Source organism: Uncinocarpus reesii, genomic scaffold (genome assembly GCF_000003515.1).
Source record: "Uncinocarpus reesii 1704 scaffold_2 genomic scaffold, whole genome shotgun sequence".
NCBI classification, from domain to species: Eukaryota; Fungi; Ascomycota; class Eurotiomycetes; order Onygenales; family Onygenaceae; genus Uncinocarpus; species Uncinocarpus reesii.
This window is the reverse complement of record NW_003052499.1, coordinates 2,555,808-2,583,154: the sequence shown is the minus strand read 5'-3', so window position 1 is coordinate 2,583,154 and position 27,347 is coordinate 2,555,808. Positions and strand designations below refer to the sequence as shown.

Genomic DNA, 27,347 nt, shown 5'->3' with positions numbered 1-27,347 from the left:
GTTTATGGCTATAAATCAGATCTGGAATGCAGTGAACTAGCAGTATCCCAGTCCTTACACCAAGAGGTTCACTGTGACTACCCAGTACCCTTCATCCTGGCAACATGTTTATATCTATATCCCTGGGTATGGCGTGCCGCTGTCGTGGTGCCACGCGTGTCCTCGCGTTGGTTCGCTTTCCCAACCTCCATTTCTCCCCACGTCCACATCAATGCTTTTCCCATCCGTTCTCTATCGTGTAATAATTTCTCTATCCGTGACCCCCAAACTTCCTCTCTCTTTTTAAGGACAGCGGCAAATTTCGAATCTAGAGCGGCGGCAGCCGCGTCTTTCGCTTCAATAACCGATTCGAGCCTTTCTCGTTCAGTTTCTAGCGCCGATATCTCTTTTGTGTTGGAAGACAGCAACTTCCGGACTTCAACGAGTTCGGATTGCAGCTCCCGCTCGCGGTCCTGCGCGGCCCCTAGGAGGGCATGCAGTGTACGCGTGGATTGCGCGTGGCTATCTCGGAGTTTGGAGATTTTGAGCGCATGAGAGTCCTCCATTTGGTCAATCTCTTCCCGGTGTGATTTTGGAGAATCTTTCATCTCGAATCGGTTCTCGACCTCAGCTAGAGATGGCGGGGGCGATGTCTCGGGGTTCAGGGGCGTCTGGATCACGTTTTCAGATATGTGCTTGACTGTTTCGACTGCTTCTGCGTGTTGTAGACTCGCCTTTTCCAAGGCTCGACATAATTTAAGCATTTGGGCATTACCGGCGTCTAATGCAGATGAATACTTTTCCTGGATCGTGTCAAGCGCGTTATCTGTTTTTAAAAGATCTTCTCGAGCTTCTTCTAGCTGCAATGACAAGAACTGATTCAGCATCTTTGCCTCTTGGAGTTGGGCTTGAGTGTTTGTTGCTCCATTTTCTTTGTTCTCTGTTTCACTTGTCGTAATTTGGGCTCTGGAAGCATCTTCATCCCGCCGGCTCTGATAAGTGCGCATAACAATATCCAGCACCTGTTTAAACGATTTTCCGTCGATAGCGAGTGATAGGTTATTAGCCACGTTTTTAAGTGCATCAAAATTGGAAGCGGTTTCCGACTTCTCCATAGAAAGGCTTTGTTGGAGCTTTGTAAGTTCTGATTCGAGGTGCTTGACACGTTTATCGAGATGCTGGTTTCTAGTCTGGAGCATGTCGCGCTCAGTCGTCAGGGATTCAATATCAGAGTCCAGCTTATCCAACTCGCACACATTCTCATGATGCTCTGATCGCAACTGGTCATTCTCCGCAGCCATATCTGAAAGTTCTCGTTGACTGGAGGCTATTGTTTCATCCAATTTTGCCTTGGTTTGCTGTAACAACTTTTCCTTGGCTTGTAATTGCTCCCGGAGGAGAGAGCAAGCTTCTTCATCTCCGTTCTGATTCTTAAATTTCAATTCTTCATCTTTCACACGAATCTGAGTTTCTAGTTCTCGGATTTGTTTGTCTGTCGAAGCCGACTCGGCCAACCGCTTTTTATTTTCCTTCTCAAGTTCTGCCTGCAGGTGACGGACTTGCTGCACGATCGACGCAGCATCCAAAACTCTTCGCTGGTTGGCGCTTATAATCTCATCTTTCTTTCTCAGCTCTTTCCGAAGCCGTTCTAGCTCAAGTGCAAATTCATTATTCTGTTGCTTTTGCTGGGTTTCATGATGCGTAAAATCGTTCCTGCGCGAAAGAACATGTGCGGGTGTAGACATCTCTAGCGGGGGCTCAATTTCACTAGTCTCATCATGAGCCTGCCGGGTTGGCGGTCCATCAATGTCGACATCCGCCTTGCTATTCTCAAGAGGATTATCTTTGTCGTCCTCCATATTTCCTCCTTTCAACATTTGCACCATATTCAGCGTGAAGTCGTCCGGACCACCGTGTTCTGATAGGCTGTCGTTATCCTTGGATGCAGCTTTGTTTGCTATGCCATCATCTTTCTTTTCGGTGCTCGCCCTGGCGTCTGGGAGATTGTTCAAGTCAAAGGTATAGTCTGAAAGGTTCGCTTCCGAGTCGTCACCATCGCTAGATCGGGGGGATTTCGAAGAGCGCCTTGTCCCTGTTTTCATTCGCCGGGTTGCACTGCCGTGTTGAATTCCCGGTCGATTATAGGGACTCAACTTTGGGGGAGAGGATTGCATGAATCTTGGGGTGTGGAGGAACGACATTCCCAGAGTATCGTGGGATGTCGCAAAGGGCGAACTATCTCCATTTGCCATATTGTCCAAATTCGAGGTAGTTCACTGCTTGGGAAGAAGGACTGTTCACAGTTGGGATTGATTTCTGGCCCTCGAGACTCTGATCTCATCGCGTGTTCGTGTTGTGATGATGGTTGTTGTTTACACTTTTCCCAATTGAAACTAGCGCTAAAAACTACTTTGACGCAGACAGATTATGTAATATCCTGGTTGATCAGATAACTAAAGACCCGACGCCCCCTGAAACTGTCTTTCTTTCTACCGAGGACGCTTGATAACCCTCTCCCCATTCCTCACCTGGCTATCCAGCATCTGATCAATCACAAACTCCAAATCATAAACCACCTGCTTGCCCTCCTCATCCCTCCAACACCCTCTCCCAAAACACCGGAAGACTGTATCCCGCGAAAACTGAATCATCTTCACATATTCCCAGTACTCCGGATACCATCCTGAATACTCCCAATCAATGATCGCTGTAATCCGCCCCTTGTCAACCAGTATATTATGCATGCCGAGGTCTCCATGCGTAAATCGAAGTTGGTGGTTACTCATCAAACTATTCCGGATTGTTTCAACGTAAAATGAACCGAAGAACCGCGTCGAGTCCGGATGTATTAGAGAGACCAGTCATTCATTGAAGTCAGACTCAGTCTTGAAAGGGCCGCCAAATTCAGCATGGCCGTCTCGAACATCGGCAGCAGGACTTGTACCGTCGACAGGACCAATCACAGCTGTTGATGGAGCACGGAGTGTCCGTAGTTGATGCAGTATCTCCTCTAGATCCTTTAGGATACTATCCCGCTGCACTTGATCCATGGTCGGCCAGCTTTTAATGAGCATATCCCCAGGAATCAACGACATTGCCAAATGTCCTACACGGTCTTTGCCTTCTCCTTCTTCCCACCAGCCAAGCACTTCTGGCACAGGAACCTGCGGACAGGCCCTACGGACAAAGCTCATCGCTCGAGCCTCTCGTTCAGCTTGGACATGATGGCCATATTTGACCACTGTACCGGACTCTGTGATATAGACTCCATGCGAGGCTCCACGTTTGCCAACAATCCACCTAGCAGAATCAATTTCCTCCTGCTTGATTGGAGACCTGCCCATAACGACCTGACTTAAACTGAAGATCATTTAGGATTAACTTGGCTTTTAGGACTAGGAATGACCCGTACCTGAAGTAGGTCCCAAGCCTGTCAGCACTCGATTGATGACTCTGAATTTGGTAAGATGCAAAATCGAAACAGTTCACAACTGGTGGACGCTCGTCCTCTAGCGCGCAAGGGATCCACGTGACTCCACCTATAGTTTTCGTCGATATGCTCCGATGCTCCAGAGAGAGCGAGGTTTGCTGACAGACAACTCACCATGCACTGCCAAAGTGAGTGGCAATGGGTCGCCAACTTTGAAGTGCAAAGGCAGAGTTGTACTGCGGACCGGCAGTGCCTGTGAGGTATCCACACTGTAGTTGTGTCCCGGTGCCATTCATGCCTGCGACAAGGAGCTCGTTGGGGGGGACCTTGATATCACTCGACCCAGAAGTTGCTGGTGCTGAAACATGAGATGAAAGACAGATCTGCTGTTCTGTGACCGGTGTAGTTAGGGGTCAATAGTGGTTGCGGCTGCAGCTGGAATCCCCATGGACTGGTTGCAGGCGTACGATGCATGCTCTCCATGGTGTACTCTAAGTGTGCGAGGCCGGGCGGTATAGTGGATGGCATGGCGAGGGAGGAGGGGAGCTGGTCCTGGGTTCAATATCAACCGCACTCGATGAGAAATTTTGCTTTTTGACCTATCGACAACAGATACCGTGGTATCGGCGCCTATCAAATGTTAGTATTGGCTGAGGATATGGAAGAAGCACTCGCCTATTTCCCCTCTTTCATAATGTTCCTCCATCCTCCAAACCGTGGATATTTCTTCAGGAATATCCCACCTCTCATTTGGTCTGATTTGGCGCCGGACATTCTATCCAACCTCTTGAAGCTATAATATGGACCAAGAGTCGGACGCGATCTGTGGAACAGTGGGTTATGCATCAGTGGCTGTTTCTTGATATTCGTGTATTTTGAACCTACCAGGCTTCTTCAAATGATCAAGTTCCTTGTGCATCACTCCTGCGGGCCGCCAATCTGGTTTTGTGCTCTGTCCTCCATAAGGATGCTTGCCCTGTTTCTTCGGCTCAATGAGACTGACCCAGACTTTAGAGAATGTTCGGCAATTGAACTGTTGGAATCCATGAAAGGCTGCCAAACAGCATCCCAATTATTCGAAATGCATTCGAAAAAATCATGATTCAATTCACACACTGGTGGGTGGTGCTGACGGGCATGAAGAACAAAACAATGGAAAAGTTTGCTTAAACAGAGTTGAGCTCTGAAATCCGCAAGCTCACGCAGCGCAGGATAATTTTGCCAAGATTTGAGAATACAGCACCATGACCGTTGACAACAGATGTATACATCTGACCAAAGACTGTGATATTTTTGCACGGCAGGGCTGCTGAATGCTTAACCTATAAGACAATGATCCCAAAACTGCCAGCCAGAAAACCAAATACCAAGGGTTGCGCCCAAACTGCAAAGCCAACACGTACTTTTGGTATCAACATCGTCCAAATCATATGAAATCGCAGTAGCTGTTGGCTGCAGAAAAATGGCGCCGCAAAGGACAAATTGGCTACGGAATTGGGCCCGCCTCAAGCTACAGCCAGGTTGAAGCATCTCCTCTGGGTGTTTTACAACCTCGATTTGCTGAATAATAATGTCATCACTGTGGAACCGCGCCGATCTCAAGGGGAGTGACGACGATATCTGTCTATCTGCAGAATGCAATCAGAGTTGAACATGAAAAGCGGACCGCGACGTTCACCGTATCATTTGCCCAGATCTCTAGGAACAACAGATGCGACGCTCTGTTGTCAACTCTAATCGTCCACTATACCCCGTGCTCTTTCCGCGGGTGAAATTGGTCAAATCCAGGGCAAGGGAACGGGAACTTGGCGGTTCCATGGCTTGGTGCTCACCTAGAAACGTGGGAAACCGGGCAATGGACTCCATACCTTGGTTCATTCGATGTCATAGCTAGCCGTGCTACTCAATACCCATTTCTTGTATAACTATAGAGGAGAGGGGCCCTTCGAAACCCCTCCAACCAATACAGATTTTGATGCTATTACTGTTGCCTCTTCCCATATACTATTGACCTCTCACACAGTCTACTATTGTTTGTCTTTTTCGTCAGAATGATAAACGCGAACGGCCAACATCAGAATGCCTATCCAAATTTTAGCTTACGCGGAAAGGTTTACATCGTCACAGGCGGTGGCAGAGGGCTAGGATTAGTAATGGCAGAGGCAATAACTGAAGCCGGTGCAGAAGGTGTGCATCTTTGACTCCCTCGCTAACCGGCATTTCTTGCATCGACGTTGACTATGTCCTTGTAGTTCATTGCTTCGATATCCTGCCAGAGCCAGAAGATGATTTCATCGCGACACAAGAGCTTGCTAACAAGGCACATATCGGCAAGCTGTTCTACCACCACGTGGACGTGAGAGACCCGAAGCTTCTTAACGACGTCGTGGAAAAGATTGCGTCCCGTAACAACCGCCTCGACGGGCTGGTCGCAGCTGCTGGAGTTCAGCAAGTGACAGAAGCCATAGACTACACAGCTGATGATGTGACCAAGATGATGGATATAAACTATACCGGAGTCTTCATGACCGCCCAAGCCGCCGCCCGACAAATGATGGCTCTCAACTCTCCTGGGTCGATAGTCTTAGTGGCCAGTATGAGTGGTATGGTGGCCAATAAGGGCCTCAATTCCCCCGTGTACAATTCTTCGAAAGCTGCCGTTATCCAACTGGGCCGAAATCTAGCTATGGAGTGGGGCAAAAAGGGGATTCGAGTGAACTCACTCTGCCCAGGCCATGTTATCACGCCTATGGTCGAAAAGAATTTTGAAGAAGTGCCTGAACTGAGGAAGATATGGGAAAGGGAGAGTATGCTTGGACGGTTATCCAGACCAGAAGAATTCACCGGAGCCGCCATCTTCATGCTCAGCGAAGCAAGTTCATATATGACTGGTAGCACTCTTGTGATTGATGGCGGGCACACAGCCTGGTGATCCTTATGATTTCGTGATACGTGTGGGAATATCTTCCAGGAGGTGGAAGATATCAACATGGCCAATCATATCTTATCATCATGTATTATGCTTCGGCTCAGCATCTTAGCAGCGTAGCTTTGTTTAACGAGTTCAATTACACAACATAACTGCTGTATAGCCTAGAGAGTCGTCATTCGTATGATCTAAGGAATTTGAGGCTAGCACAAACCTCAACTAAAGAAGAACATTACAGGGTAGTCCAGTCATAATGCAGAGCGGAAGGCCGCCTGGTGGATGGTTGCAGGATTCTTAGCGAACAACATATGTATATAAGGGCCTTTCCATTATGGCATCAAATGCAGCTTTCAGCGGTGCCAATGGTAAATTGGGAAGGCAGGGGTACTGGTCATCTTTGAACCACCCTCCCTCGTCGTCTTCCTGTCTTCCGAATGCTACTGTAATATCCCCCTCATAAAATCCCAAAAAAAGGAAAAAATAACCCCTGAGGAAGGTGTCGGACAACTCCAAACTTGTGTTTTGAGGCAGAGCAACGTCCTTTGTCCTTTTCGATGGACAGAGAACCTTCAATTGGAGTCGGGGGGAACTGGTGGAATAACAACGGACCGACGGGCCTTCGTGGCTAACTCTAATGAGGTTAGCTAAAACCCTATCCAGAGCCGGCAAATGAACGGTCTTGGCAAGTGAGGTCTAGGCGGAGACGCGGCTCTCCATGTAGCGCATCTCCGCAAGTGATATTGATACACATTATTACTTTCATTGAGATTGAGATCGCGGAATTGAGTTTAGATTTAGTATGATCAAGTCGCTTTGGATTTATCAAGTCGCATGCAAAGCTTCGCCAAATAGGTTGTTGTATCGACAACTCCCAATGCCTCCAACCCTGCGAAGTCCCGGCCACAATGGTGCTATTACGAATCCTCGTGTGATATGTTATTATCAGACGTATTATCCTAACAATGGACCCGACTATGTCTCTACTCTGCCACTCTTAAGGAACAACTGCGGGGTATCACACATTATTCTTGCCGCAATACATATCAACGCGGAGCCGGGAAATATTACACTTAATGATCATACGCCTGACGATCCCCGGTATACGCCATTATGGGCGGAAATGCGTGTGATGCAGACAATGGAGATCAAAGTGATGGGGATGTTGGGCGGTGCTGCTAAAGGGAGTTATCAGCGGCTGGATGGTGGCACAACCGATTTTGAGGCTTATTACGGCCCACTGCGCGACATGATCCGAGCACATAACCTTGACGGGCTTGACCTAGACGTGGAAGAGGAGATGTCCCTCGAGGGCATCGTTCGGCTGATTGACCGTCTAAAATCGGATTTTGGGGATAATTTCATTATTACCTTGGCTCCTGTCGCAACAGCCATGGTACATGGACTGAAACACCTCTCTGGCTTCGATTATCGGGAATTGGAGGCTGCAAGGGGCCCAAAAATCTCCTGGTATAATGTTCAATTCTACAATGGATGGGGCCACATGCTTCATCTCAGCGTTTATGATACTATAATGCTCCAAGGTTGGAAGCCCGAAAAGATCGTAATCGGTCTCTTGACCAATCCTGCGAACGGGTCTCAAGGGTATATCCCGATGGAAACAATGAGTTATGTCTTAGCAACTGTGTTGGCGAAGTACCCGTTCTTTGGAGGGGTATCAGGCTGGGAATACTTCAACGGGATGCCTGGGGGTGGTGCGCGGCCGTGGGAATGGGCTGCTTCGATCTCCTTGATAATGGCAATGAGAACGATCCTGGGGACGACTGCAGATGCTCTGGGTTTAACAGTAACGTGATGCATTCGAATGGTAGACTTGATTAACTAGAGCTTGGGAGCGAGATGTTTGTTATGTTTGCAGTCAATGTCGTCATCGTCTCTGCCCAGTGGATTGACCGTTGAACAACGTCAATCCTTGTGCAATGGAGGTCTGCTGTCGAGCAGTAAAGTATCACATTCAATTCATACTCTCGGGATGCTGTCGTCTCAAGCAAATTTCATTATCGCATTGAGCTCAACAACCCTGAGACTGCTCAGCTATGTTTTCCTTCGCTGGGTATGTTTGGAGAAAGTGACTATCTCGAAGCATTGCTAATCTCGGACCTAGATTCCTGGGCACCCGTTTACGCCAATAATCCTCACAAGTTTGCTTGTATATTTGGCCTCGATTTATCTTGCCAGAGAGCAAGAAGGCTCCCAACGAGCTACAGGAGAACATAATAAAACTCGAGGGAAGAAATCAAAAGGCAAAACGCAGAGTGACAATGGAGAAAAAGGCCACAAGAATGAGGGCCCACGCCAGGCTACACTGGAAACCAGGAAAACCGAGCGAGTATCTGCTTTGAGGTCCTTGTTACTGGGCGTACCATCAACAACTTCAAAGCTCGCGAGCTACGCAACAGTAGGAATCAACATTGCTTTGGCTCTCCTGACGCTTGATTTCGTTCTACGGGGCCTTATTTTCTATCCAACCGAAGATCTTTCGTTTTCTCGAGTTGGATATGTGTCTCCAACTTCCGCAAAGATTTTCGTGCGAGAGCCGAACGAAAACTTTCCGGTGCATATTTCATATCAGGAGGTCGAAGATGGCGGAACTGGGAAATCAATGATGGCAGGAACGTTGTATTCACTTGAAAAGTCGACTGACTTTACTTATCCCATTTCAATCACCGGACTTAAGCCTTCGACGAAGTACCGGTATTCGTTGTCGAATAACCAAGTTGGAGAGTTTGTCACGGCGCCAGAACCCGGTTCCCCAGAAGCAGAAAGCTTGACTTTTGTGACCTCGAGTTGCATCAAGCCCAACTTCCCCTACAACCCACTGTCTCACCCTTTCCGGATCCATGGGGTAGATATTCTTACCTCAACTCTAGAACGGTTGAGTTCAGCGCTTCGTCCTGCTTTTATGCTCTTTTTGGGTGACTTCATCTATATTGATGTGCCGTGGCGATTTGGGTCGTCCACCAAGCATTACCGAAATGAATACCGCAGAGTTTACTCCTCGCCTAGTTGGCAAATTCCTCCCCATTCGCCAGCTAATATTCCATGGATTCATACCCTCGATGATCACGAAATCGCAAACGATTGGGCCTCTGGAAACGAGACTCCGCCGTACCCAGCGGCCGCGGACCCATACCTTCATTATCATGTTAGCGTGAACCCTCCTATTCCAGAAGATCGGTACTCTATCCCGTCCAACACCACTTATTTTTCTTTCGTCAACGGCCCGGCCTCATTTTATCTACTAGATACTAGGACGTACCGTTCTCACCCGCTACAGGAAGACTCAACCATGTTGGGCCCAGCACAGCTACAATCCCTTCTTGACTATATTCTACGTCCCGAGCCTGAGGGTGTGAAATGGAAAATCATTACCAGCAGTGTGCCTTTCACAAAAAATTGGCATGTTGGTACGCCCGATACCTGGGGTGGGTTTTTGAAAGAAAGGCGCAAAGTTTTCGAAGCCATGTGGAAGGCAGAATACGATTTGGGAGTGCGAGTCGTTCTACTAAGCGGTGACAGGCACGAATTTGCCGCGACCCGGTTCCCAGATCCAGTCCTCTCATCTACTTCTCTCCCTGAGACATTTTCTGGCGCTGGTAGAGGAATTCATGAGTTCTGTACTGGCCCGCTTAGCCAGTTCTACCTCCCGGTGCGGTCATATCGCCAGGAAGATAATGAAGATGTGGCTATCAAATACGTTCCTGACGGGAATTTCAAGTTTGGCCTCGTGCATATCGGCGTCGATAAGAGCGGTGACCAGCCTGCCTCTTATCTAACATATTCATTATATGTAAATGGAAAGGAGGTCTGGCGGTACAGGCTGGCAGCACCTTTGGCAGCCCCAAAAGGACGTGTTCCTCCACCGGGAGAAATCATATTCGACCATGTGGATAACTGGGAAGAGGGATTAAGAAAGAACGTCGGGTCATGGGCGGCGTTTGCGCGTGAGAGATCTGGCTGGGTAGGAAAAGCTACGAGCAAGGCCTGGGATGGATTTCTGAGAAGCATTCGAGTTGACGAATGAGTGTTGGTCCGCATTTGTGCATCCGCGAAGCATTGCCATCTTTACCGTCTTTTTTTCCAATCTTGACATCTTCTTGGATATGATAATAACTACTAATGATCGTATTGGAACTCGAACGTTGAATTAGCTTGTTCAAAGGGTTCTTTTGGCCTGGACTCCAAGGACTGACTATTCAGCAAGATCACCCCTAGCTGGATTTACTCGAATATAAATACTTTTCCACATCTCTGAACATTCCTCTCTACCATGTTCAAGACTCCAGAAACTACTTTGCCTTTCTACTTTGTCTTTCCGGTATTCTAGATATCCACATCTCGCTTAAAATGCCACCACTATGTCTGCAGAAACGATTACCGAGTTAGCTTTCTATGCACATTCCTGACAAGCGTATATAATTGCAACCCTGTCAAAAGCTGTGCTCACGCACACATGTCACCTGCGGACCGCTTTTTATGGCTCTGTGCTTCTCTTGCAGGGTACTTCTCCATCGGACAGAGAGAGCAGGTGACGGGAGGTCTGGCACAGACCCCCAATTGAACCTGGGGAATTAGGGGGCGCTGGATATCTTGGGTGCGACAAAGAGGGTATCTTGAGGCCCTTTGAGAGATGGTATACGAGCTGTCCGCACTCAAAGCTTTAGGAGTAAATGAGCGATCCATTTGTGGCACGGCGGACGGGAAGAGAAGATTAGATCGAGGGAGGGTGATTGAGTGATTGAGCGCATAGAGACTGGGCAGCTGTATGCTAATTCATGTTTGATGTTGCGGGCGAAGTGCCAATTCCTACTGCGATGTGAAAGCATCGCGTGTGCGAAATGGGAGGACGGTAGAAGCGCCACTAGAAAGTGCGAGGATGGCTGGACCTGGCCTGCAGATTGAGTCTTCTGTGCGCGAATTGGAACGTTTGGGTAATACTTTAAGCGCAACGAGAAAAAGTTATACCGCCAAAAAGATCCCTGGTACCGAACGCCGCCTTGATGTTATGCGTATATTCATGCTGCAAAACGACAAATCATAACACGTCGGAACAGTATTATCGGCGTCCTCTTCCACTTCCACCACCACCACCACCACCACCACCACCCAGCATCCCGCCCATCTGGCTCATCATACTTTGGAGATCCATGCCTCCAAAGTTGGGCATTCCACCGGCACCGGCTCCTCCACCGCCTTGTAGCATCTGCATCATCTTGGCCATATCGCCCATCCCAGGCATTCCAGGCATACGCGGCATTCCAGGACCACCAGCTCCGCCCATTGCAGCCATCCTTTTTTGCATAGCTGCCATTTGTTGTTCTTTGTTCCCCCCCTTGAGCATATTCTGTGCACGCTGCATTTGTTTCTTCTGGCCGCCAACTTTCTTTGCCATACCAGCCATCATCTTATGTTGTGACAGGAGGTCTTCGACTTCTCGTACACTCGTGCCGCTTCCATAGGCAACGCGCACGATCCTCGACGGCTGGTCAACAAATACTTTGCCATCACCGTCGAGTTCTGCAGCTGTCATGCTGTCGAAAATATAGATCATCCGTCGGAGTTTGAGAGAGCCATCTTCATCATCTAAACCAGCTGTGAGGCCAGAAAGCCCAGGAATCATACTTGATATTTTGGAAAGTGGACCCATTTTCATTATGGAAGTTATATTTTCGCGGAAATCTCGAAGTGTGAAAATTCCCTCTGAAATATGCTTGTAGGTCTCTTTTGCGCCCGCTGAACCCTGTGTTACTGCTTGGACGTGCTCGACCAAGCTAGCCATATCACCCATTCCTAGTAACTTTTGTATAAATGGCTTTGGCGCAAATCTTTCTAAATCTAGCATGTGTTCTCCGGTACCCAGGAAGATAATAGGCGTTTTGGTTGCAGCGACAGCGGAGATGGCACCACCACCAGCGGCATGTCCATCAGTTTTGGTGATAATGATAGCCCCAAAGTCTGCAGTGGATTTGAACGCTGCGGATTGTGCCTCTGCCGCTTGTCCTATAGTACTATCGAGAACCATGATGGTTTGATCGGGTTTCACGGCGTTTTGAATCTGGATCATTTCTGTGAAGAGATCTGCTTCTTGCTTGTGTCTTCCGCTGGTATCGACAATGATAAGTTCAAATTTCTCTTTTTTAAACTTCGCAACGCCCTCCGCCGCAACGATAGCAGGATCCGTCTGCGTTAAGCTACCATAGTATGGGATTTTCGCTTTGGTCGCGTTCTGCTTTAATTGATCAAAGGCACCAGCACGGAATGTATCTGCGCAAACCAGCGCGGACTTGAAGCCTCTTGTTTGGTAATGCCGGGCAAGCTTTGTACATGTTGTCGTTTTTCCCGCACCTTGGAGACCAACGAACATGATCACATTCGACCGTCCCTTCTTAGGTTTGAATGGTTCGGTTTTAGGGTCTACCAAGGTAACTAGCTGGTCAAATACAGCCTTCTGGATTAGACGCTTTTTATTGACAGCCGGGGGGATAGAGGAGAAATTAACGGAGGACTTTATCGATTTCCGTAGTTCTTGGACAAGCCGGACGTTCACATCGGCGGAGAGGAGGGCAGCGCAGATTTCTTTTAACATAGAATCAAACGCCTTGATAAATATATCAGCCCAGTACTTCAAATAGCCGGAAGACAACAGGACTTTACCTTCTCGTCCAGATTACTGGATCTTGTCAGATCACTGACCGCAGCGTTAATCCGCCGCCCTAAGTCTTGAAGAACCATGACGACGTAGTAAATTAGTCTAAAAAATGCCTGCTTTTCAAAGAATAGAAAATGCACCGCAACCGAGCAATAATGACTGCTGGGTTTGAAGTTGCGGAGAGCAAGTCAACCGCAGTCTGTCTTGCCGCTGTGAATCCGTTCCTGTCACGTGACCGAAAGCGATCGACTTGAGTTTTGAGAGAGCGCAGACTCGTGGGGAACGACAGGCCACGAAGACAACCAAGGAAACACGCAATGGGACCGTCAATATCGAAGAAAAGAAGGATAGAGGATGCCATGCATGGCAAAACCTCGCAGCCTAAAAAGAAATTCAAGAAACAGTTGGAATACCACAGCAGCGACTCCGAGGATGAAGATGATACCGCAGCTCCTGAGCTCCCGGGCGTGAACCTGCAAGACGCCGATGACAGTGAAACGCCAGTTCAAAATATTAAAGTAGCGAAAGACTCTACGGCTACTTCCGATGCGGAGGACGAAAGCATCAACGGATCTGACTCCGAAGCCGGTTCCGATTCATCGTCTCACTCAGACTCAGACGGTGAAAGCACAATCAAACGCAAACGGATGTCCAAACGGAATGACCCCACTGCATTTTCTACGTCTATATCTAAAATTCTGGGGACGAAGTTACCTACGGCTGCCCGCGCAGACCCCTTGCTATCCCGAAGCAAATCGACGGCGCAAACCGTTGCGGACCTTGCTAGCGAGAAACTCGAAAAGCGAGCCCGTGCAAAACTACGTGCTGAAAAGAAGGAAGAACTAGAACGAGGTCGAATAAAGGATGTTCTAGGCGTCGAACGAGGGGAGGCCGGTGAAACGGCTGAGCAGGAAAAGCGCCTACGAAAAATCGCCCAAAGAGGTGTAGTCAAATTGTTCAATGCCGTTCGGGCTGCGCAGGTACGAGGCGAAGAAGCAGCCAAGGAGGAAAGGAGGAAGCGTGCGACAGTTGGAATGGATGAACGAGAAAAGAAAGTCAACGAAGTTAGCAAACAGGGATTTCTGGAGCTGATCAATGGCAAAGACGGAAAGAAGGTAACGATTGAAGAAGCATGAACCTCGCCGTTCTGCCTATCATATTCACTCGCATGCTTTGGGGCGTCGGAGCGGATCACCTTGGTCTTCATATATTATCGTTTATGGACAAGCCGGAAAAATTCGGAAAAGTTGGTTGGGAAATCCTTCAAGGCTATCATACACATGGCATTCTAGATCCTGCCGAGTCTTTATACATTGGCAATTGAACTTCATGACAAGGTTTTCATTGCACAGCATTGTGGGTTGAGGGTATCATTTTTTCTCCGCGAAGTCGCTGGCCTGCAAATTTCTAGTCATACTTGGGAGTCGCACGACCAGCCCGTCAAGCTCGGGAGTCATCTTGACCTGGCATCCAAGCCGCGATGTCTCCGTCAAACCAAAGGCAAGATCTAGCATATCATTTTCGTCGTCGTCGGGTTCGGGCATCTGGTCATATAAGTTTTGGTCCTCAACAATCACATGGCAGGTAGAACAGGCACAAGAACCCCCACAGGCTCCTAAAAACCGAAGAGGTCAGTCAAATACCATGCTTGCTGTTGTAGATAAGGCGACCAACCTTCCATTTCCAAATCATTTGCTTGTGCAATGTCAAGCAAGTTGTCTCCCTTGGCCACTTGGAAATCGTGCCTGTCGCCGTCTTTGTCGATGAACGTGACATTGATTCTGGCATCATTTAGCAAAACCAAGTTCTAACGGGGCCGAATCTGTGTTTGGCTTACTCTTCGCCTGGTTTTGGGGGGTCGATGTGGCCGTGTGCGGCTTTCGCCGTTGCGGAGAATAGCCGTCGCGATTGAGCAAACTTCTCATATGTAAATCGCGAACGGCAGGGTGAATGGCGCGAGTTGCAGTTGGTCTGCATAACTGATAGGCCTCGATCGGTCTATCCTCTGATGATTCGAAGCTGTTGCCGGGCTCCAGCACCGCGATTTCCCAAGCCTGCTATATTGTCCGGCAGCTGGGGCGGCGGAAGGCCGGAGGACCTGCTGGCATATCGACCTCCAGGGATTCATAACTGCCCAAGAGTAGAATTGGCGTGTAGGATCAGATGAATTGCGGAAATGCTCTGCTGACAGAGATTTGCTCGCTGGATGTTCGGCTTGGAGAAAGCGGCGACAAGCGGAATTTGCGGCAGGCCCAATTTAGAAAATCAACATCTCCGAAGCTCAGTTCATCCGCAAGACAGTTCCAGCAACCATCAACGCACGATCGAATCTGCTGAAGCGACTAGACCGCATTCCACACCAGCTTCCGGGCCCCAGTGCCTTCAGAGCACAATGACCACACTCTCCGAAGGCCCAAATCCGCTTCGTCCATACTACATTCCTCCTTCGATTGGCCTGCCTAACGGGCAGTCGGCCTCAAAGTTCCCTTCAAATGGCGGTCCCTCGGCGGCTGATGCCAACATAACTGGCTTCAGGAGCTCTGCACGCGAGATTCTCTCTGATTTCGACTACTCGGATTATCTGGGCGAATCCTCTCCTTCGGTGGCGGAATCCATACGACAGCTTCTCGAGAGCGCACTACGGAGATACTCCCGCGTTCTGATTTCACAGCCGTTCGATGTCGCAAAGACCATTCTTCAAGTCTACGTTGTCCAAGATGCCGAACAAGAGGCGGGGCCCGTCGATGGGGAACGGAGGCGGGATCGAAGTTATCGGGAGGGCACGTATACCGACGTATGGACCAGTTTCCCGCAGTTGGCTGTCACCTTTAAGCGATACTAACTCTACGTGCTTTAGCAAACTGCATACTCTTCGGATGACGAGGACAGCTATTTTACGCCAGCAGCGCCAGCCGCCACCGCGCCCGCTACGTCTCGTACCAATCGCCCACCTCCTCGAATAACAGACCGAAGCGGATACATCCCACAGTCCTCGAGACCCAGCTATATGCTTAAAATTAAGGATCCCTCTGCCCTTTTTGATGTACTCGCGCAACTTTGGACGACAAATGGAGCAACGTCCATCTGGAAGGGATCGACTTCAACCTTCGTCTATTCCTTACTCCTCCCTACTTTGAATACGTTCATTCGAAGTTTGCTCTCAGCTATTGTCGGCTATCCGGAGGACAATTTCTCAGCAGTCCTCGAATCGGACATTTTAGCATCTGCATCCCCCGGGATAACCTTAGTTTTGTCCTGTGTTTCAGCGGCACTGACGTCGATCGTGCTCTCACCAGTTGATACGGCAAGAACGTATTTGATATTATCGCCGTCAGGCCATGGACCAAACTCCTTATTCCGCGCCATTCGCCAACTCCCCACGCCCTACTATTTAATCCCTCCTCATTTGCTCCCTATCACAGTCTTGACTTCCACTATCCCTACGCTACTCGCGCACAGCACCCCACTTTTCTTAAAGTCCTACCTTTCGTTAGACCCGGTTCTTAATCCTTCAAGCTGGAGCCTTTTCACTCTTATGGCTTCTGGCTTCGAACTAGCAGTTCGGATTCCACTAGAGACGGTTTTGAGACGAGCCCAAATATCCACTTTCACATCCCCCGTGTTAAGGCAGCAGCGCATCATGCCAACATCCTCCGGCCACAGAGACGCTACGTCGATTGTAAAAACGGTTGTCCCTACTCCACAAACATATCGGGGCATCGTTGGCACAATGTGGAGTATTGTTTACGAAGAAGGCACGGGCAGGACTCCTGAAGCGGATGCAATCGAGAACGCGCTTGGTCATCCCCCAGAATCCGAAAAGGATGGTTCCCCTGGGCGGGTACAAAGGCGCCGCAGAGGCCAGGGAATACGGGGTCTCTATCGCAGCTGGAGACTGGAAATGTGGGGTATCGTTGGAATCTGGGGATCTGGATTCCTCGGGGCTCTCCTTGGCTCTGGAGAGGACGAGATTCTGACAGGATCGGGCTCAACTATGGGCTTGGGATCTGTTGGTAGTCGAACAAGTGCGGGGGCTTTTTGAAGGATCCTTATACCCCTGTTTATGACTTCCCTAGCTTGCTGAAGTATATATTTATATCGAGATACCCGTTTCCGAGTTCAACCACTTTGCGATCATTTAATGGCTCTTGTCTGGTCGGGTGGCATAGTTTACAGCACTTTTACTTCCCGCCCGGACACATCTTTCCCCTTTTCTGGACCTTGATTTCTGCTTTCTACGTTGTACAGTACTATTGTCAAGAACTCACCACATCTCTGCTCTCCTCTACCACCGTCTTCTTTCAGCTGGTTCCCGCCCGGGATTGTGGGCATGGCGTTGGACTACACAAGTTATGCGTTATCAAAAGCTTTGTGGGCGGTCTCGTGTTCTTTTCATCTTTCTTTTTCGCTACTGTTGTCTTAATATGACCTCTTCCAGTGTTATCAGGCATCTGTTTCTGGCTATTAACCAACTTCTGGGGCATTCACCTACAAATATGGGCGTATGCAACATAAACTGCCAGCTCCGTGTAAGGGGACATTGGCAATGCTTGAAAATGCTTGCTACTTGGTGCGAATGCATCACAGAGTAGTGTGTAAGCGATTAGCTCAAAAATGGGTATTCTGTGCACTGAAATTTCATCTTTAGACAACATTTGTTTTCATCTATAGTGCATCATCTGACCCCAGAGCCGTCATGACGAGTCGAGCACGTTCGACTATTAGCCTGATATAATAGTGACAGCAAGAAATAAAGAAACTCGCCCGCCAGAACCAAGATCCAGCCCCCTTTTTGGTTTTTTCCTAAAATTTTCATCCACAATCCATGAAGTCGGATGTTAAAAACATTTCAAGGCACGCATAACGTTTGCAGGAAATAGCAGTCAGAACAAGAAATTTTCAAGGTTGAGTACAAATACATGATGTTATTCATTAATTGGCAAATCGCCTGTCGAAATACCGCAGGACACCCATGACGCTGGCGGCTTCGACCTCCAGAGCCGGACGATTCCTGATGGATGACGAAAGGCCTCGTGGAATCGGAAGGGTGTGAAGCCGGGGTAGCCATGTGGTAAGCTCATCGGATGCGCGAGCAAAATTAGGATGCCGCGAAAGCGTCGTAAAGGTGTCTGCACAGCTCAGGGTGATTGGGGGCGCGCAAGGTGGGTTATCCTTCAACACCAGGTGTTCGTTGTTATCCTGCGATGGTGCTCGTGACTGACAACAGCCTTCTCCCGAGCCATCACCCCCGCAGCATCCTGTTCCAGCGCTCGCGGCGCGTGAGGCCGCTAGGCTCTTGCAAAATAGTGTGCTCCTTGGGTCCGCAACACACTGTGCACAAGTGCCGGGTCCGTTTGCACACGGGTTTGGTTTGCTCGTTAGGGAGGACAGCGAGTCAGAGAACACATCGCCGTCGGACGGAGGTGGAGTAAACTGAGAGAGATGCTTTATAGGCGCAAGCTTGTTGGTTTGCTGAGGCCTTCTTTGTTCTGCGGGCTGGTCTGCTGCCATTTCGGCACAAATACACGGCGTCCCGTCCTGACAAAAACCGCAGGGGTCAAAAAGGGGGGTGGGTGAGAGAACAATCACTTCGCTCTCCGATTGCTGGCGTGCAAACCTCGAAGTGAAATCAATCTCTAACTCTTCGGGCTCGGATTTGATCTCGGGTTCGACTCTGTGGCGTTTTGCTAGAGCTTCTTGCTGCGGCGAATTTGGTCGCTTTGGTATCGAAGACTCACCTTGGCGGTTAGAGACGCTCGACACGTTGAACGCATCGTCAATGCATTGACATCGGGTTGAGGAACAGTTTTCGCATCCACCAGGGACTGTTTCTGTTCGATTTCGCGCCTTTATTGTTCGGAGCTCGTTGATCGCAGCATCCTTGGAGTTTCGCTCGGCGGAAACATCGTTTTCCAGTGTCTGGCAGCGCTTCTTCCACCATAATATTTCGTTTCTGCAGTCTTCAAGTTGCTTCGAGAGGGTGTTAATTCGTACTTTCATTAACGCCTCTTTTTTGTCGTTTTCTTCCTCGATATTCTTGATTTGCTCCTCCAATTCCCCTACCCTCGCCGCTCTTCTCTCACGGAATGCTCTTTGGGCGGCACGGTTTTGAGCTTTGCGCTTGGTGGGCGGCGTATCGGTGGCTGGTTTGCGGCCCGGTTTGGGTCGTGGTGGAATAACCCACTCTCTCGATGTAACGGAGCATTGCACCAAGGGAGCAGGAGAGCCCGCAGCTGCAATTGGCTTCATGGAGACCAAGGGGGGGCGCGAGGCCAATGGAGCCAACGGCAGAGGAGACGCGGGGGTCGACGTCGTGGGTGTGCTCGTTGCGGATGCCATGGTCTAGAGTACGGATGGACCAGGAAAAAGAAAAGGCCAAACAGGAAGAAAAGGTATGGAAATTGGGGGAGAGAAAGTCGTCAACGGGGAACCGGAGTCATGGAAAACGTCAATGGCTCCGCTCCAGTTTCACAGCCCGCAAGAGTGCAGAAATAGAAATTGATGGGCGTCGAAACAGTGAAGGAAACATGGGCAATCTATCGCCTTGACCAAAAGAGAAAAAAACGGAAAAAGAATCTGCAGGGAGGATTGCAGCAATTTGAAGCCGAAATACGACAGCAAAGCCAGCGACGAACGGATGTTGCAGGAGGTTTTGGGGGGGGATCTCGGGAGATCAGATTAGATTATCGTGCGACCCTGTCACGTGAAGAGCGCTTCCGATGTCGCCGCTTAGCGAATCACATGGCCGCGTGTTATCTGATGCCCCGCAGTTGCAGTTCCATACCGTACTGTGCGGTATTGTCATTACATACGCTGTGACTTACTGTTTGTATGTCGCTTTTGGGCGAGAGAAGGAATGCACAACGCAATTGCAGCTCAATTGAAGAGGCATGGCCGGCGACTCGCATCGATGGTCCAAGGAGAACTGAATGTGCAAGCTCCTCTTCGGCATCATAGCTTCATTCGGCGCTGCAACCAGTCAGAATGACTCAATCTGCCCGTATCAATGCACGCCCTTCACCGGCCGGGATTCTGGACCTCGACTATATAAGAGTTGCATCCGCGGGATTTGGCCTTGCTGTCGAAGTCTATTTCCACCTGGAATCCCCAGCGATTCCAAAACTCACGAGCCATGTCCTCCAACAGCATCGTCGCCAGTCCCAGAGTTCTTGGCCTTCTAAAAGGACTCCACGCCGCTTCCTTGGCCCAGGAGTCCTCATTCTCGCTTGTTGTGTTTTGGCTCTTCAAGGTTATCCGTTATCGGTTCGCCAAGGAGAAATGGAGCTCCCGGGACGATGACTTCATGCGGGACAAATTCATTGCCCTCGAGCCTGACAAGTGCGAGTTGGTCTATTTGCTGGCGAGGACCACCGGCGCTCTGAACATCGTCGAAGCTGGAACCAGTTTCGGCGTTTCGACCATATATCTGGCCCTCGCGGCGGGACAGAACGCTGCAGCAAAGGCGACATCCGGCCCCATCATCCCCGGCCAGGGAGCCAAAGTGATCGCGACTGAGAATGAGCCCGAGAAGGCCAAAAGAGCAAAGCAACATTGGAAAGAGGCTGGAGAGGAGGTTGAGCCATGGATTACTCTGCTGGAGGGTGACCTTCGCGAATTGCTGCCGCTGGAGGTGAACAAGACGAGCCAAATTGATTTCCTCCTACTCGACAGTATGTTATCACCTGCCATGACCCTGCATCTCACCTTGAAGAAATGAGAGCTTACTTGTCTCGCAGTTTGGACGCCAATGGCTCTTCCGGCCCTGCAGGCGGTTCAACCGAAACTGCGTCACGGTGCTCTGATTGTCGCGGACAATACTGCAAAGTCACGAGCGGGCTACAAGGACTTTTTCGACTATGTCTGCAATCCGAGCAACGGATTTAAAACATTGACCACGCCATTCAAGGGTGGACTCGAGGTTTGCGTGTACCTCCCTGAAAACACAGCCTAGGCGGACTTTGCCGATTTTGATCGCTGGATGGAGTCGGATTGTTTATAGCTTTCCCGCATTCAGGCTTGTTTCTATCGGATCCTTCATATGTAGTTATTGGGGGTAAAACTGATCCTATTTCACCAACCAGAATCCAACCAGACTCCGCACCCTTTGTCTGATTTGCTAATGTTATCCAAACAAATAAACGAATATAATGCTGTACTCCTTCAAACTATATAGTCATACAATCACCGCCATTCTTAACCGAACAAAAGCATATCTATGACTTTTGTTTCTTTGGCCCTCTTTCACCGCTTAGAATAGCCCTCTCCTTGAGGTACTTTTGAACAATCCCTTCGACAGTTCCAAAGTCATGCTCCGGTTTTCTAATGTAATGAAAGGTTAGCGCCGAGAAGCGTCTTGGTATCCGGATTGCGGCAAAAAAAAAAAAAAAAAAACATACCTCATATATGTCAATCTTGCACGTCTCTTCCTCTTCTCCGCTCGTTTCACTATTTCCACAGCTTGCACATTGGGGCTGTATACTTTAATCCACATCTCACACGCGACTCGAGTCAACTGGTTTCGCAGCAGGAATGCAGTGTCCACTCCCCGCTGGCGGATATTGAGGCAGACGCCCGCAAACGGATCGCCGGACTTGAAAGACACCCGGAGGATATCGCCAACTTTAGCGCCCTGTCGGTTTCTCTTGTTGAAGAGTTTCTGTCTTTCGCCGGTTGGGTCTAGAATAGCCAGCTGATCCTTGGTAAAGGCGACAATCGGCTCTTTACAGGCAGCACGTGTGGAAGGCGGAGGAGGGAAGATCTTTATTTGATTCGCGACTATTTCGGACTAAAGTCAGCCATCTTCAACCCAGATATATGCAGACTTGGGAACGACTTGCCTTTTCCTGGTTTGAAAGCCTTTGGGAGTTGCGACTGGAATTGTTTAGGGAGGTTTTCGGGGAACGGGAGGCGCTGCTTTGGAACAGAATACACCGTTGTAAGGAATCGTCGGTGCGATTGAAGTTTTCCCAGCTCCCGACATATAGAGTTCCAGCAGCCTAGCGGCCGCGTTGCTGATTGTAATGAAGCCATTGTGCCGTTGGATGTGCGAGAGTGCGTGTTCAACTTGCGTTTGGCAGATTTGAAGATCTCAGCGGTGGTCCGTGCGTCACCAGCCAATATTCGGTCAAAATTCCTTCGATCTTGAGAATTCACTGCCCGGCCAATACAAAGGACAATTGAATTGAGAAACGAGATAACTTGCAACGATTTCCTTTTATCTATCTCTTGCGACGGATTAATCTAGTCCTCAACGATGGCCCAGGGTGGCATGGGGAGGGTCCCGGCGCTCCTCGCACGATGCGCCTCGCAGACCTCGAGAATAAGCCGGTCAAACAGATATTTCTCGAGCACATCTCCTTACTCTAAAGGTAGCCACGAGTGGAAGCAATTGATTCATTGTTTTTGCAATCGCTGACGAGACGCATTTGTAGAATTCTTAGCCGCATTCAAACCCTCAAGCTCGCCGGAATTGGACGCGCTGCTCACCAACTTTCGGCAGAACCTATTGATTCCCTTGTCGCTGAGTAGCCGACACAGAAGGTTAATATACAGAGATAGATTTGCCGAACAAATAAAAGATAACCCGATCTCAGTCAATGTCGGCGGAGAGGAAGAAGAATCGTATCGCCTGCGACACATGACACTTACAGACCACCCCGGCGACAAGGAATTGAGACAAATGGTCTCATTGATGAAAACCCACAATGACTGGCTGAACATGATCCCTTTCCTAATCGGCCTACAAAACGCAAACCGGCCGCTTTCGACCAAGCGTTTGGCATGGGTGGTTCGCAAGGCCGGCCTGGCCGGACAAGCCGGTGTCATGCTCGAGGCCGCAAAACAATGGAGACGGACGGGCGTCACCTTGAACGATCCCGCTATAGCAACAGCGCTTTTCCTCGCGATCCGATACAACGCTCAGCAAGTTGATTTCAAAGGCGAAGAGGCTCAAAAGGCGCTGCGACAGGCTCGAACAGCCGCCGAGCTGTTGGACGCTCCAGAGCATACTGCAACTGATCCCAAGCGTGATGCAAAGCGCCTGCCGGGCATCATCGCTATTCTATTAGAGCTAAGTGCCGCCGAAGCTCTCAATTCGGGTGAAGGCAAGGATGTTCGAGGAGAGGTTCGAGCGTACGCGCAGCGAGTCATCAGTACATGGCCGCTTGGAGACTTTGATATTCCAGCCGAACGTCATGCCGCTCAGTTCAAATTGTTCGAGCTAGTCCCCATATGGCATGGAATGAGCCTGGCTTTGCAGGTGGAGGAGGTCAAGACCAACGCCGAGTTATCCGAGGGTTTGAAATCCTGCATGAGCGAGCTTGGAAAGACAATTGATACCATCGTGGAGAACGTCACGAAGGAAAGCGGCGATGCGAAACGAGAAGGGGTGGAGCTGGCAAAACGACTGTGCCATAGATAGAGCGGTCTCAGTTTGTTCGTGAGACCATTTCTTGGGCGTCGAGGCGTCTTCGATGTATGTACAATTAGTAGCTAGGCATTTTTTGGTGGGAATCCGAATTTCAAACGGTAGAGAAGACAAATACTATGTTGTACCTCGGTTGCCATTTGTTTTACAATCGACGTCGCGAAGCAAACCGGGGATGAATTGGAAAAGCAACCCTAAATGAAGTCGATTGTAGAGAATATGCATATCTTAGATTACATATACATCACATATAACCAAGGTAAATAAAAGCAAAAGAGAAGCGAAAGAATTTGTTCCCTCTAGTCACAGAGTTTAAGCGTATTATCATCACGGATATGAGCCTTCACGCCAAGCGATGCCTTTTCAGAGACTACAGCAGGCCCCGTCACATACAACTGGTTTAACAGTCAGCAAAGATAATTTGCATATACGACCATGAAATTTCAACGTACCTCTCCCTTCGCTGCTCGATCATCACTGCCAGTTTCCTTGTGCCCAATCAGCTTTATTTCAACGCTGTTTGCAGGCGGTCCAAAATGACTATTTCCAGAATGTCTCCTGTAGTCATATGGTAGTGTCTGGCACACCGGCCCAGCGACACTCTTAGCGGTAAGCGCATATAGGACACGTGCTCCAGTAAATATTCTTAGGTCCGTCAACTGGTCAGAGGTGAGCTGGTTTTGTTTGTCTCCATCTGCCCGATGCGAAATGAACAATAATCGGAGTTTATCAAGCGAAAGCTCGGCGGTTGGTGCTGCGCTTGAAAGTCGCCAGAGCCAGTTCCGTGTTGGCATCACACCAGAGTCTAACGATCGGGTTTGGAAGAATCGTCCAATATTGGTGATTGGACCCATTGAAGGGCCCATACGTTGAGCATGGTAGTCGGAAATGGTGTGCGAGGACGCAACCATGATGGTAGGTGAAATGCCAGCAGTAGCAAGTGCCAGGTCGACAACTTCCCCAGCTACGGAATTAAGGGCAACAGAAGCATTGGCATAGAGGGCGGCGAGGGTCAAGCAAAGCGCGTAAGTATGGGCCAATGAGTCAACTGAGAGAAACAGATCGGAATCCTTGATCCTTTCTTTCCGCGGAAGGGAGCTTCCGAGAGCTGCAACGGCAGAAATCAAGTTCTACTGTGGTGGTTAAAAAAGTAGTAAAAATGTTACGGCTTGATAACTTACTCCGGCTGTATATTCAACAAAAGATCCAGGGCCGGTGGCAGAAGACCAGAGTGTAGTTACCGAAGGTGCAGGCATTTTGGGATCAGAGGGTGGTAATTCTGAGCCGACAAATTTACCCTTCTCCTTGACCAGGTCGTTCCAAACGGCTACTTTAACCCGGCCATCGAATTCATTTGGCTCTTGATTCCAGTCAAGGTGTTTATTTCCTCCTTTTGTTACCCAAACCACGTTCTTCAACGAGGTGCGGGCCTTTGACAACACCTGGAGGTCGACGGCACCAGCTTCGGCAATTAGAAAGTCCGCTTTGGCTTGCTGGAGATAGGCCGCTAGCTCTTCTGAGGGCAGGTTATGAGGAATTATGGTAGTGTGGAAGCCGTAGAATGCACCAGCTGCGACTCGTTAGCTGAGGTCTACCCGGATAACTATACATGACATGTACGGACCGAAGAGTGTAGCAAGCAATTCCACAGAGTCCGAAAGGCAGATGGCGACGTTCTGTGCCTCTAAACCGCGAATATATTGCCCGAGAGCGTTGATCTCTTTGGAGATCTCGTCAATATCCCGCTCTTCAACGTTTTTCCCTAAAACAGTGTATATCTTCCCACGCTTCCCTTTGGTTGTTCCGTCTGGGTTCAATGATCCCTTGACGGCACTTCTCCAGATATCACGAAGATCCCCATTTCTCCCATATGACCATTTCGGTGTTTCCGGGTCCTTCACTCCCAACCCGCTTTTGAGAGGATAGCCATGAGGCGCGTCCAGAGCCCGAAACGTTGCGGATTCTCCAGGCTGTCGAATTGGGGCTTCGATTGCTTGGCGGGATAGCATGTAAGGGTGCGCATCTGGGTCTTTCGAGAAGAAAGTGACATAGCCTACATAAGTGACCAAGAGAGCGGCTAGTCCTGTTGTGTAGATATCCCAGTCGGCCAGGAACCGGGAAAGAAAGTCGTCGAGCTTCTCGATGGCAGAGTCACTCGAGGCCATTGTAAAGGTATGCAGAAGAGGCTGACCGTAGTTGGAGATTGATCAAAGGTTCTGTAAGGGTTTAAATCATCGCTAGAGCTGCAACGACACAACAAATCGGAGCTGGCGATCAAGCTGTTGAAGTGTTCCGAGGCTGTGCCGACACGAATCTCAGTTCTGGTCGACCAGCACACACTGCCATATAGTTATTCCGTACCCTCCTACCACCTGGCAATAATCCTACGCAGAGCCAGACAGTAATTCACGATTTTACACAAGAGGACGACCTCGATCTGGTACGCTGAACAAATTGCCGCGCGGCAACCGCGTCTAAGCACTAGGCCCACACTCAAAGCGGCTGCTTTTTCCCGCCCAAAACAAACACCAAACAGCGTCGCGATGAGCATTCCCGCAGCGACACATTGAACCTGATATCGCCTGTTCCCACTGTTGTGGCCCTCGGTGCGCCACAGCCAAGGTAAGTAAGGTAAGTCTTTTCTTTCAGCCTGTATGCCAAAGGTACGTGACCATCAGCTCCATCATGAGTCTTGCTCACCTTACAGAATCGGCAGAGGCGTATATTTCCGAGTTCGCATACAAACCCTGGGTTCCAATGGCGCCTGATTTCCTCCCATCCACTCCTAGACTCTCCAGCATCCAAGCGGTTGATACGCCATCGCCGGGTAAATGGCGCCATCCGCATTTGAAGGAAATCGTTCAGAGGCAAAATGCGGCGAGATTCGGTGACAAAAACGTACGCAAGATTGTGTGGAACGGCATAGTCTTGATGGCAACGGGGATTTTGGGGAAGACTTTGAGGCAATAGTGAGACTTGCCCGCTCGTGCTCAGCCCCGTAACCCGCATCCAGTGCTCACCCTTCTAGTATCATTGCATTCGGTTCGCTTTTGGATATTGCAATCTATCCCAATGCCGTACTCTTCATATTCCGCTTATTCTTCCTTGCCAACATCGCGACCGCTTTTTACCCACTTTTCCGGCCCAAGGACGATATTTCAGATATCCCGCTCACACCTTCACAGCGGACACTTCTTGGACTCGAGCCAAACAACACTCGTCCAGCGACATCCGGATCTACCTACGTAACCCCTCCGCGATACCGATTATCCTCGAGCTCACGGAAAGCAAGTCCCTTGTCTCCTAGCAGTTCCCCGCTGTCGGGGAGAGGCAGCCCCATGGGAAGTCAAGGCTTCGACGGTTCTCTATATTCCCCATCCCCCAGCCCTTTGTTCCAGAGAACGGTTGCTGGTGGGAACAGAGACATGATGCGGCGGCACAGCTTTGGTTCCTCATCGTCTCTGGGTCGGTCTTCATTGCGGGATTCCACCACGTCTCTGTGGACCCCCTCCTCTCCAAGCCCTAATGGTGGCAAGAATGGCAATGTTCTTGCAAATAAATGGCTTTATGAGAGGACGCGAGCTATCTCTCCTGGTGGCAGTGTTTTTGGGCGATAATTTTGTATTCTACCAATGTCTTGGCTCGGGCGTGATATCTCTCTAGCGAAAGGAAGGCGTTCTAGGGATACTGGGGGATAAATTGTAAGCTGTGCCTGTAACCAGGGCTAGCAAGTGAAATTAATTCAGCAGATATAAAAAGTCCTCATTCAATATTTTCTCCTGAGTAATTTATCATGTTAATTAGACTTATTCCCTACGCTGGTTGGGGATACTCTGTTTGCTGCGGTTGCCCATAGATGTGGTTGTTGAATTGTTACGCAAGCTTGTCGGCTACTTGGCCTTCCTCAACCGGACAC

The 27,347-nt window shown here is 49.5% G+C and overlaps 13 protein-coding genes across 13 annotated transcripts; 7 read left to right on the top strand and 6 right to left on the bottom strand.

Moving 5' to 3' along the window:
• Positions 1–77: 77 nt before the first annotated feature.
• On the bottom strand, positions 78–2,231 carry UREG_03851 (uncharacterized protein; the record flags this gene model as incomplete). Its single annotated transcript, XM_002544288.1, has 1 exon — positions 78–2,231. One exon carries the CDS (start codon positions 2,229–2,231, stop codon positions 78–80), a length of 2,154 nt encoding a protein of 717 aa, XP_002544334.1.
• Positions 2,232–2,840: 609 nt separating this feature from the next.
• On the bottom strand, positions 2,841–3,937 carry UREG_03850 (uncharacterized protein; the record flags this gene model as incomplete). The annotated part of the gene is made up of 3 exons (XM_002544287.1): positions 2,841–3,339; positions 3,584–3,800; positions 3,877–3,937. 3 exons carry the CDS (start codon positions 3,935–3,937, stop codon positions 2,841–2,843), a joined length of 777 nt encoding a protein of 258 aa, XP_002544333.1.
• Positions 3,938–5,562: 1,625 nt separating this feature from the next.
• On the top strand, positions 5,563–6,341 carry UREG_03849 (uncharacterized protein; the record flags this gene model as incomplete). Its single annotated transcript, XM_002544286.1, has 2 exons — positions 5,563–5,596; positions 5,662–6,341. The coding sequence occupies 2 exons, from the start codon at positions 5,563–5,565 to the stop codon at positions 6,339–6,341; spliced, it is 714 nt and encodes a 237-aa protein (XP_002544332.1).
• Positions 6,342–7,212: 871 nt separating this feature from the next.
• On the top strand, positions 7,213–10,380 carry UREG_03848 (uncharacterized protein; the record flags this gene model as incomplete). The annotated part of the gene is made up of 3 exons (XM_002544285.1): positions 7,213–8,142; positions 8,215–8,409; positions 8,461–10,380. 3 exons carry the CDS (start codon positions 7,213–7,215, stop codon positions 10,378–10,380), a joined length of 3,045 nt encoding a protein of 1,014 aa, XP_002544331.1.
• A 1,032-nt stretch (positions 10,381–11,412) lies between these two features.
• Positions 11,413–13,088, bottom strand: UREG_03847 (signal recognition particle 54 kDa protein; the record flags this gene model as incomplete). The annotated part of the gene is made up of 2 exons (XM_002544284.1): positions 11,413–12,954; positions 13,011–13,088. The coding sequence occupies 2 exons, from the start codon at positions 13,086–13,088 to the stop codon at positions 11,413–11,415; spliced, it is 1,620 nt and encodes a 539-aa protein (XP_002544330.1).
• A 234-nt stretch (positions 13,089–13,322) lies between these two features.
• UREG_03846 (uncharacterized protein) lies at positions 13,323–14,141 on the top strand (the record flags this gene model as incomplete). The annotated part of the gene is made up of 1 exon (XM_002544283.1): positions 13,323–14,141. The coding sequence occupies one exon, from the start codon at positions 13,323–13,325 to the stop codon at positions 14,139–14,141; it is 819 nt and encodes a 272-aa protein (XP_002544329.1).
• Positions 14,142–15,397: 1,256 nt separating this feature from the next.
• UREG_03845 (uncharacterized protein) lies at positions 15,398–17,047 on the top strand (the record flags this gene model as incomplete). Its single annotated transcript, XM_002544282.1, has 2 exons — positions 15,398–15,799; positions 15,863–17,047. 2 exons carry the CDS (start codon positions 15,398–15,400, stop codon positions 17,045–17,047), a joined length of 1,587 nt encoding a protein of 528 aa, XP_002544328.1.
• An 890-nt stretch (positions 17,048–17,937) lies between these two features.
• On the bottom strand, positions 17,938–19,344 carry UREG_03844 (uncharacterized protein; the record flags this gene model as incomplete). Its single annotated transcript, XM_002544281.1, has 1 exon — positions 17,938–19,344. The coding sequence occupies one exon, from the start codon at positions 19,342–19,344 to the stop codon at positions 17,938–17,940; it is 1,407 nt and encodes a 468-aa protein (XP_002544327.1).
• Positions 19,345–20,137: 793 nt separating this feature from the next.
• On the top strand, positions 20,138–20,956 carry UREG_03843 (uncharacterized protein; the record flags this gene model as incomplete). The annotated part of the gene is made up of 2 exons (XM_002544280.1): positions 20,138–20,675; positions 20,742–20,956. 2 exons carry the CDS (start codon positions 20,138–20,140, stop codon positions 20,954–20,956), a joined length of 753 nt encoding a protein of 250 aa, XP_002544326.1.
• Positions 20,957–21,218: 262 nt separating this feature from the next.
• Positions 21,219–22,035, bottom strand: UREG_03842 (uncharacterized protein; the record flags this gene model as incomplete). Its single annotated transcript, XM_002544279.1, has 3 exons — positions 21,219–21,324; positions 21,402–21,780; positions 21,828–22,035. The coding sequence occupies 3 exons, from the start codon at positions 22,033–22,035 to the stop codon at positions 21,219–21,221; spliced, it is 693 nt and encodes a 230-aa protein (XP_002544325.1).
• Positions 22,036–22,258: 223 nt separating this feature from the next.
• UREG_03841 (uncharacterized protein) lies at positions 22,259–23,425 on the top strand (the record flags this gene model as incomplete). Its single annotated transcript, XM_002544278.1, has 2 exons — positions 22,259–22,373; positions 22,437–23,425. 2 exons carry the CDS (start codon positions 22,259–22,261, stop codon positions 23,423–23,425), a joined length of 1,104 nt encoding a protein of 367 aa, XP_002544324.1.
• A 305-nt stretch (positions 23,426–23,730) lies between these two features.
• Positions 23,731–25,596, bottom strand: UREG_03840 (uncharacterized protein; the record flags this gene model as incomplete). The annotated part of the gene is made up of 4 exons (XM_002544277.1): positions 23,731–23,826; positions 23,884–24,561; positions 24,613–25,001; positions 25,056–25,596. 4 exons carry the CDS (start codon positions 25,594–25,596, stop codon positions 23,731–23,733), a joined length of 1,704 nt encoding a protein of 567 aa, XP_002544323.1.
• Positions 25,597–26,116: 520 nt separating this feature from the next.
• UREG_03839 (uncharacterized protein) lies at positions 26,117–27,048 on the top strand (the record flags this gene model as incomplete). The annotated part of the gene is made up of 2 exons (XM_002544276.1): positions 26,117–26,400; positions 26,460–27,048. 2 exons carry the CDS (start codon positions 26,117–26,119, stop codon positions 27,046–27,048), a joined length of 873 nt encoding a protein of 290 aa, XP_002544322.1.
• Between the last annotated feature and the right edge of the window lie 299 nt (positions 27,049–27,347).